General features: G+C 37.0%; 1 protein-coding gene across 1 annotated transcript in view; it reads left to right on the forward strand.

Moving 5' to 3' along the window:
- The window catches only part of SNX27 (sorting nexin 27), an 83,593-nt gene that overhangs the window by 10,172 nt on the left and 57,621 nt on the right, over positions 1 to 15,800 (forward strand). Inside the window, exon 2 of the mRNA XM_082614377.1 lies at positions 13,590 to 13,821. Within this exon, the coding sequence (XP_082470503.1) occupies positions 13,590 to 13,821 (232 nt within the window). The remainder of the gene's footprint in view (positions 1 to 13,589; positions 13,822 to 15,800) is intronic.

The following is a 15,800-nucleotide window of genomic DNA, read 5'->3' on the forward strand; positions in this document are numbered from 1 at the left end:
CATTGTGCTTAAATTTTTTAACTAAGTGTGGTGCATTTATTTAGTTTTTATGAGATGAAACGATATAATTATAATAGATTATTCCCAGAATTAACATAAAATAAAGGCTGCTTTTTAAATGTCAACATGTTTATTTCTTATTCCTTCTTCTTACCTCATTTTGCTATCCTTGGAATCAGTGTTTATTTTTTTAAAAATTAATAAAAACAATTTACTTTTATTTTCAGTATATTTCAGTAAAAGAAAACATAGCCTCACTTTGGAATTGCTTACATAATTGAATGTCATCTTTTACTCTTAACCATTATTTTTATTGCTACTCATAATAGAAAACAAAATAATATTAAGGCTTGAAAAATGTAGAGCTTGCATAATATTTTTAGTAGTTCCCTTTAAATAGTGAAACCAGTATAAAAGTTAAAAATAAGGAATGAAATTATGGAAGTGCATGAAGGAAAACCAGTATTGAGTTTATGTGCTAATCTTAATAATTTTTTTTCATTCACTCAGGGAAAAATTTTAATGAGTGCTTACTACATGACACATACAATATTAGACACTGGGGATAGGAAGCTGAATGACATGTAGTCTTTGCACTAAGGAATTTTAGGTTTGGTGGAGAAAGTGGCAGCTTTAGGTTATTTCTTAAGCCCAGCTGACCTGATTCTTATTCCTCCTCCCTAACCTCCCCCGTCCTGCCTCACCACAATGGGATGAACAAGTTTAGAGCAATTCCTCCAAGCCACCATAAGTACTTTTCTGCCCTTAGTTATCTAAACTAGTAATGCAAGTGCCTAGAGACTATGTGCATATTCACAGGAGTCTTCCAGACACACAATGTACTAAAACTAGGAGGACTGTATAGTTTATTGTCCAGACCAAGACACTTGAAAATGAAAGGGGCCCATTAATTATGCTAGGATAAAAGGTGTAAACTAGTTGTGTCCTGGCCATGTGGAGCACAGATCCAAAGCCTTAGTAATTTTAATATAGGAGGCTGTTTTAAAATTCTAAGACTAGAATTTTGTATTTTATTAGGAGGGAAATGAACAAGTTTGTTTTTATTCTTGGTGTCAAGTTGTTACATTGGCCTTACAGGTAATTTTATCAGATAACAAATGAACTTTTCTTCTGAATAGCTTCATTATAATTTTATATTGATTTTTAAAATACCTTAAAGCCTTAAGCCTTATTATACTTTTTTATTGAATGACAAGATTCATTTATTTAGAAATAAGTCTACCTGTGTAGATTATATTTGTTTCCTGATTGCCTTGGAACTAGAAGGTTTGAGGAATCTATTACTCCTTCCCAAGTAGTAAACCCTTGTTACTTGTGGCTGGAGGTATTATGGTCGAAAGACAGATGATGCTTATTTGTACTTTTCCTGCCTCAGGCAGCATTCTTTGTGAATAGAACACCCAGCCAAGGGTAAAAAGTCCCAGTGATGGTGAGCAGCTTATTTGACAAGTTATTGATTCTTTTTTCCCTCTTTGGGAAGACTAGATGCTGATTGACATACCTCTCAGTTTCTCAACCCTGCCAGGGCCATACTTTATTGTTATTAGTACTCTCTTTTGCCCAGTATTAAATTTTTAGATGTAGGTGCTTAAAATATTGGTATAAATATTGAATTTTGCTTTTGATACTTAAAAAAGGCTTTGGTAAGGGTTTGTGAATTAGGGCTCTCCATAGAATGCATAGCCTCCACCATTATAAACATCCCCCACCAGAGAGGTACATTTGTTAGAATTGATGAGCCTACATTGACACATCATTGTCACTTAGAGTCCATAGTTTATTTTAGGGTTCACTCTTGGTATTGTATATTCTATGGGTTTGGACAAATTTGTAATAACAGTATCTGCCATTGTAGTATACAGAGTAGTTTCACTGCCCTAAAAATCCTCTATGCTCTGCTAATTCATTCCTCTCTCCCCCTAAGCCCTGGCAACTACTGATCTTTTTACTGTCTCCATAGTTTTGCCTCTTCCAGATTATCATACAGTTTGAATCATATAGTATGTAGCCTTGTCTTCTTTCACCTAGTAATATACATTTAAGTGTCCTTCATGTCTTTTTATGGCTTGATAGCTCATTTCTTTCTAGTGATGAATAATATTCCATTGTCTTCTGGATCTACCACAGTTTATACATTCCTCAACTGAAGGACATCTTGGTTGCTTCCAAGTTTTGGTAATTATGAATAAAGCTGCTTATAAACGTCTGTGTGCAGGTTTTTGTGTGGACAAAAGTTTTTGACTCCAAAGAGCATAATTGCTGGATCCAGGTGGTAAGAGCATGTGATTTTTATAAGAAGCCACCAAACTGTCTTCCAAAGTATACCCTTTTGCATTTCCACCAGCAATGAATGAGAGTTCCTGTTAAGCCATATCCTCGTCAGCATTTGGTGTTGTCAGTGTTTTGGATTTTGCTCATTCTAGTAGGTGTTTAGTGGTATAAAATTCATTTTTTAAATTATAAAAGTAATGTGTTAGTAATGTTAGAAAATTTGGAGACTGAGGAAAAAAAAATCACCCATCATCTTATCATCCTAACACAACTACTTTTTGTATTTTGCCTGTCCTTTTTTAATGTATATTTGTTATGAAGTCATACTGTTACATATAATTTGTGATTTAATTTTTAGAATTAATAGACCATTTTCTAGAATAGTTTTAGATTTACAGAAAAATTGAACAGATAGTGTAGAGTTTCCATATATACATCCCCCCACTCCCACCATACAGTTTCTCCTCTTATATAAGTATGGTTATTTGTTACATGTTTAACATTTGTTAAAATAAATGAACCAATGTTGATACATTATTACCAACTGAAGCCCATAGTTTATTCTGATTTCATTAGTTTTTACCTAATGTCTTTCTATTCCGGGATCCCATCCAAGATACCACATTACATTTAGTTGTCATGTCTCCTTAGGCTCATATTGGCTGTGACATTTTCTCAGTCTTTCCTTGTTTTTGATGACCTTGACACTTTTGAGGAGTACTGGTCAGGTATAGTATGCCTGACTATTAGAATTTGTCTGATTTTTTTTCATGATTAGATTGGAGTTTTGGTGATTTGGGGAGGACAGTCACGGAGGTAAAGTATCATTTTCATCAGTTCATATCAACTGTACATAGTATCATCATGATTTATGACTGTTGATATTGACCTTGATCATCTGGCTAAAGTAGTATTTGCCAGGTTTCTCGACTTTAAAGTTATTCTCCTCCTCCTCTCCCCCCTCTTCATACTGTACCCTTTGGATAGCAGTCACTATATGCAGCCCACACTTAAGGAGTGGGAAGTTATGCTTTTCTCCTTTAGTATGTAGTAACTGTGTAATTTATTTGGAATTCTGCATAGGAGAAGAATGTCTCTTCTCCCCTATTAATTTATCTGTCATTTATTTATATCAGTAAGGGCTCATGGATATTTATTTTATACTTTGGGTTGTATAATCTGATACTGCCACTTTATTTTGTTGCTGCAGTTGTTCCAGAATCGGCCATTGGTAGCTCTTTCAGTTGGCTTCTGTGCCCTTCTACCATACTCTCATCAATGTGTGTTTTTTTGTTTTGTTTTGTTTTTGAGCACTTCCTTACTTTCTGGTACTACACAGTGCTCCAGGCTCATCTTGTGTGTTTCCTGCCGCAGTCCCAGAATCAGCCATTTCTCCAAGAGCCACTGGTTCTTTTTACTGGAGAATGTTATTAGAAACCAAGATCTAGGCATTAGGTATGGTTCTTGCTAAGAGGGTGTACTTTCTTTCAGGTCCTCTCAGCTGTCAGAGCAAAGAAATATATGTGTTTATTAACCCCTGTATATACACATATCTATAAATATTTCTATATGTAACCATCTGTATCTATATTAAGTTAAACATGAGTTCTTACTGATGTCTCTAGCTTTTCTTCATTACCATATGGATGTTTTATCCCCCTCCCCTTGCTGATTTGTACATTTCCACTCCAACAGTGAGAAACTTGGCTCCCTACATCCACCATTTATTTACTTAATTTTTCAATTCCAGTATACATGTATAGTAATACCAGAATTGTTACCCCGTACCCCTGCGGGAAACAACTTTATTGACTAGAATACAGTACTTATGTGCAGCCCCTTTGGCCTTTAATCTTACAGAATTCATTCATTTCCAGTTACTTAGGTCTGTACCTTTTCCCGCCTACCCGCTTCCATGAGGTTTTTTGAAATAGATTTGAAATACAGTTAGATTCTCTTGTTATAGCCTGGAATTCTCTGAACCTACTGATTTAAGAAAAAGTTGCATATGTTAAGGTTTACTCTTTGTGTGGTAAAGTTCTGTAGGTTTTGACAAGTGCATCCTCTCATGTATGCAGTGTTACAGTATCATACGGAATAGTTTCACTGCCCTAAAAATCCCCTGTGCTTCACTTATTCATCCCTCCCCTCCCTCCAAGCCCCTGGCAGCACACTGATCTTTGCCTTTTCTGGAATGTCATATAATTAATTGGAATCATACAATATGTAGCCTTTTCAGATTGGCTTCTTTCCCTTAGCAATATGCATTTAAGATTCCCGCGTGTCTTTTTGTGGCTTGAGAGCTCATTTCTTTTTATAGCTGAATAATATTCCATTGTCTAGATGTACCACTTTTGTTTATCCATTCACTTATAAAGGGCATCTTGGTTGCTTCCAGTTTTTGGCAATTATGAATAAAGCTGCTATAAACATCTGTGTGCAGGTTTTTGTGTGAATATAAGTTGTCAACTCAATTGGGTAAATACCTAGGAGTGTGATTGCTGGATCTTATGGTAAGACTATGTTTAGCTTTTTAGGAAACTGTCAAACTGTCTTCCAAAGTGGCTCTACCATTGAATGAATTGCTGTTGGTCCACATCTTCACCAGCATTTGATATTATTGTTTTTTTAACCAATCAAATAGGTATTTAATGGTATTTGCAGTTCTCCAATGATGAGTGATGTTGAGTAACTTTTATATGCTTATTTACCACCTGTATTTCTTCTTTAGTGAGGTGTCTGTTCAGATTTTTTGCCCATTTTTTAATACATTAAAAAATTTTATCTATCTATTTATTTATTTATTTTGGCTGTGCTGGGTCTTCCTTGTGGCACATGGGCTTCTCTAGTTGAGGCTCATGGGCTCTAGAGCGCACAGGCTCAGTAGTTGCAGAACTCGGGCTTAGTTGTGGTATGTGGGATCTTAGTTCCCCGACCAGGGTTAGAACTCGGGCCCCCTGCATTGGGAGCGCAGAGTCTTAACCACTGGACCACCAGGGAAGTCCCTGCCCATTTTTAACTGGCTTGTTTTCTTATTGTTGAGTTTTAAGTTTTAAGGTTCTTTTATATTTTGGATACAAGTCCTTTATCAAATATGTGTTTTCCAAATATTTTTTTACCAGTCTGTGACTTGTTTTTCTTAACAGTGTCTTTCACAGAGCAGAAGTTTTTAATTTTTATAAAATTCATCTTAGCAATTTTGTCTTTCATGGATCACATTTTTGTTGTCTAAAATCTCATTGTCATACCCATCACTAGATTTTCTCCTATGTTATCTTTTAGAAGTTGCATTTTTATAATCCACTTCTTTTTTTTTTTTTTTTTTTTTTTTTTTTTTTTTTTTTTGCGGTATGCGGGCCTCTCACTGTTGTGGCCTCCCCCGTTGCGGAGCACAGGCTCCGGATGCGCAGGCCCAGCGGCCATGGCTCACGGGCCCAGCCGCTCCGCGGCATATGGGATCCTCCCAGACCGGGGCACGAACCCGTATCCCCTGCATCGGCAGGCGGACTCTCAACCACTGCGCCACCAGGGAGGCCCCTATAATCCACTTCTTAACATAACATTGGCCCAAACATATTTATAGATTATTTTGTTCTTCATATTTACAATTTTAAATGATTGCTTTATAGTTAAATTGTTTTGCTATAATTTTCTTTACCATTCATTTCCCCCTATTGCTGACTTTTTATAAGAACAGAAATTTGGAAACAACCTAAATAATGAACATACTTGTACCTTGCTTTTTCTGTGTTCAGGATTATTTCATTTCTTTCAACAAATACTTGAGAATGGTCTACATGCCACTGTAAAGTTCTTGCCCTCATGGAGCTCATATTTTGATGATTTCCTTAGGATAAATTCTCAGTAAGGCCATTTTGGGTTGAAAGAACATGAACATTTTTATGACTTTAGATGCATATTACCAGTGAAATTGCTTTCCAAAAGGATTTTACCTGTTTATGTAGTCATCGTCTCATTTTCCACATAAGTTAACATTAAGAGTAATTGAGATAATAGTTTTGTGCTTTTAAAATTGTTAACCAGATTGTTTATTAGAAAAAACGCAAGCATTTTAGAAACCTTTGACCATTTACTTTCTCTAGTTGTACTTCTCTTGTCCTGTCAGTAAATTAGGTGTTCTAAAATGTTATTATTTCTGAAACAGAATTCCAAAAAGTTCTTCATATTTAGTGGCCTGGCATTGTACTTTGGTACAGACACGATCAAGCTTGACTTCCTTTGGCTATTTTTATTGCTTGTGCATGTCTGAATCCCTTATCTCCAGAGTGTAAGGGCAAAGTACAGCGTGATTGCTAAGACAATTAGTCAGTTATGTGACTTGATTGTTTGCCTAAGTTAGAGATATCAGAGAGGCAGAGGTGGATGAAAAGGAGTCAACCTAAGCCAGCCAGATGATTTAACTGCAAAATTTAAAAGGACATGTCTTTACATTTCAGTAGAGTAGTTCCTTGTTTTTATATTCTAGTGTCTAGTATAGATGTACTCAACAACTGGGCAATGAACCAGTGAAAAGTCAAAGGAAGTGTCGTTCTTTTGATGAGTCAGGGGACTGTTTTTCTCCAACTTGTAAGATCTTCACCCAGTTTCCAAGAAAATATATTGCAGAGAAGATAGGGAGTTTGTTTAAAAAGCTTTGTGTAATTGAAAAGATAGAAAAGCTATGTTAAATTTTAAAAATTACCCATAGTTCCATAGTTACCCTAACTTAGCTATTTTCATAGTTTACATACTGTGTCTATTTGGGGGCAGGAATATCTTATGTGCTCATAAGATCACAATGGATGATATTTTTATATTTTAAATGCAAAAAACCTCAAATAAACAATATTTATAGTCTTTGTTTTTTGCATTTTACATACTATAAGGACTTTTCCATGTTTGCATATAGTCTTCATAAATTTTTATTTTTTAATTTTTTAATTTTTTTATTTTTTTGCGGTACGCGGGCCTCTCACTGTTGTGGCCTCTCCCGTTGCGGAGCACAGGCTCCAGATGTGCAGGCTCAGCGGCCATGGCTCACGGGCCCAGCCGCTCCGCGGCATATGGGATCCTCCCAGACCGGGGCACAAACCCGTATCCCCTGCATCGGCAGGCGGACTCTCAACCACTGCGCCACCAGGGAGGCCCCATAAATATTTTTTGAGTTGTAAGTTCATTTGCTTGATGTACTTCAATGTCATTAAAAGTTTTTCTAATGTTAGCTATTTGGCTGGACAAATTCTTTTTCAAATACTCTGTGAGAAGAAAATGCTTTACAGCCTTGAATGCTTAAAAATCTAACAAGGGGATTCTAGGACTCCTAAAAAAGATCAATTATATTTATAATGTAATATAATAGTATTAATCAAGTGTTGAGTGAGTTTGATGTTTCTCACATTATGGCTTTAATAAACTAGACAGAGATGCTGTTGCTCTCTGGCTTAACTTTATAATCATCTGTTGCTGACGTTCTTAACTACACTAGGCTTGAAATACGTGTCCTGTTGTTTTTAGGAGGTTAAGACAAAAGGCCAAAGCAGTAGTAGGGGTAAAACTAGCTCTGGCTTAATTTTCTCTTCATTATTTTGTTGAAATAGGCTTGTAAGACGTGAAAGTATTGAAGGCTTAGCTTATTTTCCACAAAGATATGGGAGGTGAAGGAAAAGGGTGTGTTTTATCCATTAAACAATTTTCTACTGCAGATATGTGTGGAGATTCATCTATTTGGATCTTCATAACAACATTGTCAATAACAGCAAAAAAAAAATTCAGAGTAATCTAAAAGTAGAATAGGGGCTGTTTCACTCTGATGATAGACTACTATTTTACATTTATAAATGAGGATATTACATAATTTTATTTTAAGATCAACTTTATTGAGGTTTAATTTACATACAGTCAAATGCACACATTTTGAGAATTTTAAATCTGAGAAAAGTATAGATCCACTTAACTACCACCCCAATCAAGATATAGAGCACATATATTACTTCAGAAAGCTTCCTTGTGTCTGTTGTACCCCCTACCCCCGCCCCCTCCCTGACAGACAACCACTGATCTGATAATTATCACTATAGAATAGTTTTGTCTATTCGGAACTTCAAATAAATGAAATCAAATCAAACAGACTCTTTTCTCTCTTCTTTGCTCAGTGTTTTTTTGAGATTCATCCATATTGTGGACATCAGTAGTTTGGTCCTTTTTATTGCTGAGTAATACTCTGTGGCATGAATGTGCCACAGTTTATCTGTTTACCTCTTGATAGACATTTGGCTGTTTTCAGTTTTGGACTATGATGAATAAAGCTTCAATGAACATTCAACTATAATTGTTTGTATGAACATGTTTTCATTTCTCTTGGGTAGATACGTAGGAGTGGAATTGCTAGGTCATATAGTAAATGTGTGTATGTTTCACATTATAAGAAACTGCCGGATTGTTTTTGCTTTATGCTCCCATCAGCAATGCATGAGAATTCCATCTCTTCCACATCCTTGGCAAAACTTTTTTTATTTTAACCTTTCTGTGAACATGTAGCCGTTGTGTTTTAACCTACAGAATTGAGAAGTGTCTCCTACTGCTTGCAGTTATAGGACTTTATTGTCTGTTTTTTACAAGCTGCCTCTGGGGGACTAACTACACTTTAATTACTTTCCTGCGTGTCACAGGGGGTCAAAATAATATTCTGCTTACCACATAGAATGGCTCCTTCCTGTGGCACGTATAGTGATTGGCTGTGTCATATTTCCATCCATACCTAATTTCATTATATACAGGTTCCTTCATAAACAGTATACAAATCCTGACTATTTAGAACTTTTTTTCCTCTGCTTTTTTGGGAGTGTTTATATTAGCTTTGCAGTTTCCTCAGCTGGCTAACTTTAGTTGAATAAAAGTCTTAAAGCCACTCCCATTAGCTAGCTAAAGGCCTCTCCAGTGGGGTCAAATTTTGGTCTTATGTAAAAAATGAGGGGCATTTTATTAAAATTATCAAGTGTATCTTTACAATGCTGAAGACACAAAGTAATTGGGTATCATCTAGGTGCCTAAGGAAACTAAATTTTGGTCCTAGTTGTGGATGGTTGGATTTTTTGGTTGCCTTCTTTTTTCCCTCCACATTTTATTTATTTATTTTTAAAATTAATTAATTAATTTAATTTATTTATTTTTGGCTGCGTTGGGTCTTCCTTGCTGCGTGCGTGCTTTCTCTAGGTGTGGCGAGCGCGGGCTACTCTTCGTTGCGGTGCGTGGGCTTCTCATTGCGTTGGCTTTTCTTGTTGCGGAGTATGGGCTCTAGGCACGCAGGCTTCCGTAGTTGTGGCTCGCGGGCTCTAGAGTGCAGGCTCAGTAGTTGTGGCGCATGGGCTTCGTTGCTCCACGGCATGTGAGAACTTCCCGGACCAGGGCTTGAACCCGTGTCCCCTGCGTTGGCAGGTGGATTCTTAATCACTGTGCCACCAGGGAAGCCCTCTCCACATTTTATTTTGAAAAATTTCAAACATACAGAAAAGTTGAAGGAATTGCACGAGAATACCTGTTTACCACCTAGATTCTATAATTAACATTTTACTGTATTTGTTTAATCACATATCTGTTGAAATTTTTTGATGGTGTGTTTAAGCCTTTCTTTGTAGAAGAAGCATTGATGGGTAGAACCCACTGGGCAGTAGTTACTTTTGTGTGGTATAGGACTTAGTGGTTCTCTGATGCGGTAGTTCTCTTTTGAAGTTGACTATCTTGTGTTTCCTATTATCATTGGTTGAGAGCTCAGTCATTAATTTTCAAATGAATTCCATCTAGATTATGTTACAAAGACAAAAGAAAAGCAGGGGAAATTGGTCGTAGAAAGGGTTTGTTTGTATCATCAGGAGGCCAAAATACTGCCAACCTGCTTGCCCAGCTGATAGAAATACTGTCACATGAATAACTACCTTTTATTGAGTGATTACTGTATTCTAGAGCTTTATCTCATTTGAGGTCTTACAACAACTCTGTTATATTATTAGCCCCATTTTATGAGTTAAGAAATTGAGGCTTATGAGATTGAATCATTTGCCAAATGTCTCATCTCTTTTTTTTTTTTTTTTTTTGCGGTACTCGGGCCTCTCACTGCTGTGGCCTCTCCCGTTGCGGAGCACAGGCTCCGGACGCGCAGGCTCAGTGGCCATGGCTCACGGGCCCAGCCGCTCCGCAGCATGTGGGATCTTCCCGGACCGGGGCACGAACCCGCGTCCCCTGCATCGGCAGGCGGACTCTCAACCACTGCGCCACCAGGGAAGCCCCAAATGTCTCATCTCTTAAATGGCACAACTGGTATTCAAAAGGAAGTCTCTCTGAGTCCAAAACCCACGCTTTGAACCAGAAGTCTGTAGTGCTGAAAGTTCCCTTTCTGCAGAATTTATAGTTTACATTCATTTTTGTCTTCAGAATCGGCCAAATTGGGCCACACCTAATATGAGCCTGGTATAGTAGCATTCTTGTGGAAAAGGGGATATCATATAAACATTTTTATGACTATGAAGGTCTCTTAATTCTTGAGGAGGGAGGGCCCTTTTTGAAATCAGGCATCCTGGGGTTTTTACTGACCCATTTCATTCTCTGAGGAATGAAGGAATCTCCAGCTTGTATTAAATTGTGGAATGTATAGAATTCCTTCTATAGTTGAACCAGATAAGTATTAGCAAGTGTGTTTAGAATATGACACTGGTAGTTCTTTCCTGTTTTTTTGTTTTTGTTGTTGTTTGGGGATTTTTTAAAGAGGGTTTTTGGGATGATAGCCAATTTGAAGCTTGGTCTTACTATTAAAGAAGTGAAACCTAAGCAAGCTTCCTTGCTCCCTGGCTGCTTTTGGAGTAAGCCTCACTTAAGTTTGCCGATTTTCAGGGCTTATTTCTGTGAGTGACCCAAGGAACAGTGTATTCTGACTTGAAAACTGAATGGGTGGAGGTATGCATTGAAAACAATAGTTTTTAACCTTTCTGGAGATTACATACTCCTTTTTTGAAGCTGATGAAAGCTGTGGGCCCTCTTCCCAGAAAAAAATGCATATATGTAGACAAATATAATTTTACATACAGATCCTGTAGGGGTTCACTGACCACCGCCCGCCCCCAAGCCTATCGACAGAGTAGTCCAGATTAAAAATCCTTTAAAATTAGGAAAAATTAGGGAGCTGAAAAATAAGATTTGAGCATCAGTTCTTAAACTTTTTTCACAAATGCTCATCTCATAAAATTGATTGTACTAACATAAAAATCATATTTTAGTATCCAAGATGTTTACTTCAATCTCTACAGTATTAGTTTTCCTCACTTTGTTAAAAAAAAATTAACAAGGATATTCATGAGTTATGCTAAGATTCCTAGGGATAGATCAAACTCTCTATGTTGATTTTTAACTTTTGCCTTTTCTATTTTATTTCTTCTACCATCAAAATATTTTCCCAGAACTGGTAATTAGGTCAAAGATTCAGATGAAATGCTTTACCAATCCCCAACTTTAGGTTTACATTGATTCTTTAACCAAAATCTCTTCATAACCCATAGATACATAGTACTTCTTTCCTTAATATACTTTCTGATATGAGTGTTCAGGCATTGATCTTGGCAAGTTACATGTTTTATTACATTAATCTTCACAACGACTCTGTTAGGGTCTTATTATTGTCTCTCTTTTATAGATGTGGAAAGCAATGCTAAGAAAGGTTAAATGACTTAAGACCAGTTCTGGCAGGGCCAGGATTTGAACGCATGTAGATCTAGCTCCAAAGCCCATTTTCTTCTATTTTACCATCCTGCTCTATGATCAAAGAACTGACCACTTTTTCTGGCCACTGGTCTGACCTGATCTGAATTTTAAAAGCTCAAATTTCCATCAGTGGAGGGAGCTCTTTATTTTCTTCTATAGCTAGCCAGTTGTAAAATTGCTGTATTGTGTGTGTGTGTGTGTATTTAAGTTAGACTTTAGGTTGTGAAATGTCAAGAGCACTGAATTTACTGGCTAGATTGTTAAACCTAGATTAAGGAAGGAGGCTTATTAGCTGGATGATCTCCTGCCTGTTCTGTTTATATAAATGGATGTTTCAGATACCATACTCTGACAGACAATTCCAGTGATTGAAAAGTTTGTGGAAGGCTTGTTACTAAACCTAGCATCATTTGCAGGAAGGAAAAACCCTAATGGTTTGGAACAAGAGTGAAAAAGAGTTTAAAGGGTAGATAAGCTTTTATCAAGTTGACTAAAGGCCAGGTGTGTATTTCCTAACCCTCTTGGGATAGCCATGGAGGGAACCTCCAGGTCAGCTAGCTGCCTAGTGGTTTTTGCTGAGATAAAGGGTGGGGTCAGCATTCTGGGAAGGTAGTTCAGTTTGCTGAGTGAGTTTTGTGAGACTCAGCATCTTTCTTGACAAAATTATTGTTCTTCCAAACCTTGTACTTTTCCTAGTTTCAGCTTTTTATACACAGTGGAACAGGAAGGAGAATGCATAGGTTGATTTACTACGTAAACTTAGCGGTACATTTTTTAGTTTGAACTGATTACACAGGGCTTTAAGTGAGATAGCACAGAACAGAAAAAAAAGTAGATACTAATTGAAGTGATTGGGAGAACAAAGGAAGTTGGGTCAGATATAAAATTTTAGAGAGGTTTCTCCTTGCCTTTTTAAAAACTGAGTGATAGAGGAAACTAGCGTGTATGAAGATATATATCATTTAATTCCCAAGGTGATGAAACTTGGTATAAAGGAAAATTAAGTTGACCGTTTTTAAGATATGGGGAGAAATCAGATACAAATGTAAAAGAACTATCTTAAGTCATACTTTTTGGGTCTTTACAAATTAAGGGAGCATATTTTGTGAAAAATTTCTTTTGACAGAATTCCCAATTCTAAGAAACTTAAAAAGGACAAAGAACAGTTCAAATGGCAGGATTGTTAAAAGCCACTTTATTGTATTGTATACGTGCTTAGTTAGGATGAGGAAATTGGCTTTAAAAGCTTTGTTCCCACCTCAGCTTCGCCCTCCTTCCCTTGTGTTTTCCTGAGGCTGTGTGCGAGGTTCTAGCATAGAGGAAGGGTAGGTCCTTTCACCTGTTGCCATTTTTTCCCCCTGCCATAAGTTCACACACACGTTTTCACATTATGATTTGCAAAAACGTAAACAGCTTTTCTGGAACCAAACTGATCTTTTTATTTTGTGGTTCATACTTCATGACACTGGAGTGGGGGCAGGAGGGTGGAGCTATAAGGTGTTTGGACCCTTCTGGTTTATGGGATTGTCTTTTTCCCTTTTTCCCCTTAGGAACGGCGTGAATGTTGAGGGGGCGACACACAAGCAGGTGGTGGACCTGATCCGAGCAGGCGAGAAGGAATTGATCTTGACAGTGTTATCTGTACCTCCTCATGAGGCAGATAACCTAGATCCCAGTGACGACTCGTTGGGACAGTCATTTTATGATTACACAGAAAAGCAAGCAGTGCCCATATCGGTCCCCACATACAAACATGTGGAGCAGAATGGTGAGAAGTTTGTGGTGAGTGTCAGCCCAACTCCATCCTCAAACACCTAGCTTTTGTTTCTCCCAATCTTATCATTTATGATATATATTAGAGCACTAGGATAAACGACTGCCACCTAGGTCAGTTTGCCTACGAGGAATATGGGTTTACACATAAATAAAAGACACTGGCCCTGATTTATTGCAGGAGGTGAACTACAGTAATGGAAGAAGAGGCATATTTCTGCTTAAGTATAATTCCATTTTATTCTAGACAGTTTTAAGTTTGCATTTGGGCCTTTTGCAATCATGTGTCAGTTTATTTTGTTTGTTCTTTTATTGGTTGTCATATCTCTTTGCTAATAGCAGTCTCTCACTTACTGTTGACTCTGTAGAGCTATAGAGCAAGATTAATTTTAAAGTGTGGTGTGTCTTCCAAAACATTTGGGTAATACAGAGTTTGTCCATGTCAGAACCTACAAGTGCCCTATACCCCCCTTCACATCTTGTTCTTTTTCATTTTCTTTGGAGATATCTGTGTGAATGATTAATTCTGGTTTTCTCCAAGGTCCTCATTATATTCTGCATGCAATTCACATGGGCTATTTTATACATTTCCAGTTTCTTGCTGTTGTAGATATGCAGGAAAGCCCATCTTGAATTCTGGATGATGTGTGCCAGCCCCTTTCCCAAATGCCTTTGTTCTTTAAAACCTAATTGCAACTGATAGCCCAATCTGCTTAATTTTTCCCTTGGTTGCAATATTCTTTATTTGCCTTTGATTATTTTGGGAATGATGGTATAATGAGAAATTCATTAATCTTTGTGGAAAATGCAGTGCATTCTGTAGGTATTGGCAAACAGACTCCATGTGTTTAAAGCTGATCTGCTGTTTAATGTTGCAGTCTCTGAAATTTATCCCCTGTATAGGAATGAGCTACTAGATATTTATGGTAAATTCTTTTTAATGGGGAGATGAGAAAAGCAAGCAAGGAAGCCTGAAAAGTTCCAGAAGGATCAAATAATATTTGACTGCATCTGTACTTAGCTGGAGATGATAGCATGTAGGTTTTATGTCAGTCTGGTCTATGTATTCTCTGAACCATACACACAAAATTTAGAGTTTTGTGTTTCAGAGGTGCTATACTTTTTTTTAACCATTTTTAAAATTGAAGTATAGTTAATTTACAATGTTGCGTTAGTTTCAGGTGTACAGCAAAGTGATTCAGTTATACATACACATATATATTTATTCTTTTTCAGATTCTTTTCCATTATAGGTTATTACAGGATAGTTCCCTGTGCTATATAGTAGGTCCTTGTTATTTATCTATTTTATATATAGTAGTGTATATATGTTAATCCCAAACTCCTGATTTATCTCCCCCACCCCAACCTCGCGCCCCACTATCCCCTTTGTTAACCATAAGTTTGTTTTCTGTGTCCATGAGTCTGTTTCTGTTTTGTAAATAAATTCACTTGTATCATTTTTTTTAGATTCTACATATAAGTGGTATCATATAATAATTGTCTTTTTCTGTCTGACTTACTTCACTTAGTATGATAATCTATAGGTCCATCCATGTTGCTGCAAATGGCATTATTTCATTCTTTTTTATGGCTGAGTAATATTCCATTCTGTATATGTACCACATCTTCTTTATCCATTCATCTGTCAGTGGACACTTAGGTTGCTTCCATGTCTTGGCTGTTGTACCTAGTGCTTCTTACGAACATTGGTGTGCATGTATCCTTTCAAATTAGAGTTTTCTCCCGATGTATGCCCACGAGTGGATTGCTGCATCATATGATAACTCTATTTTTAATTTTTTAAGGAACCTCCATACTGTTTTTCATGGCGGCGGCACCAATTTACATTCCCACCAACAGTGTAGGAAGGTTCCTTTTTCTCCACACCCTCTCCAGCATTTATTATTTGTAGATTTTTTTTAATGGTGGCCATTTTGACTGGTGTGAGGTTATACCTCATTATAGTTTTGATTTGCATTTCTCTC

This window comes from Mesoplodon mirus, assembly GCF_964341445.2.
Source record: "Mesoplodon mirus genome assembly, chromosome: 3".
Lineage (NCBI taxonomy): Eukaryota > Metazoa > Chordata > Mammalia > Artiodactyla > Ziphiidae > Mesoplodon > Mesoplodon mirus.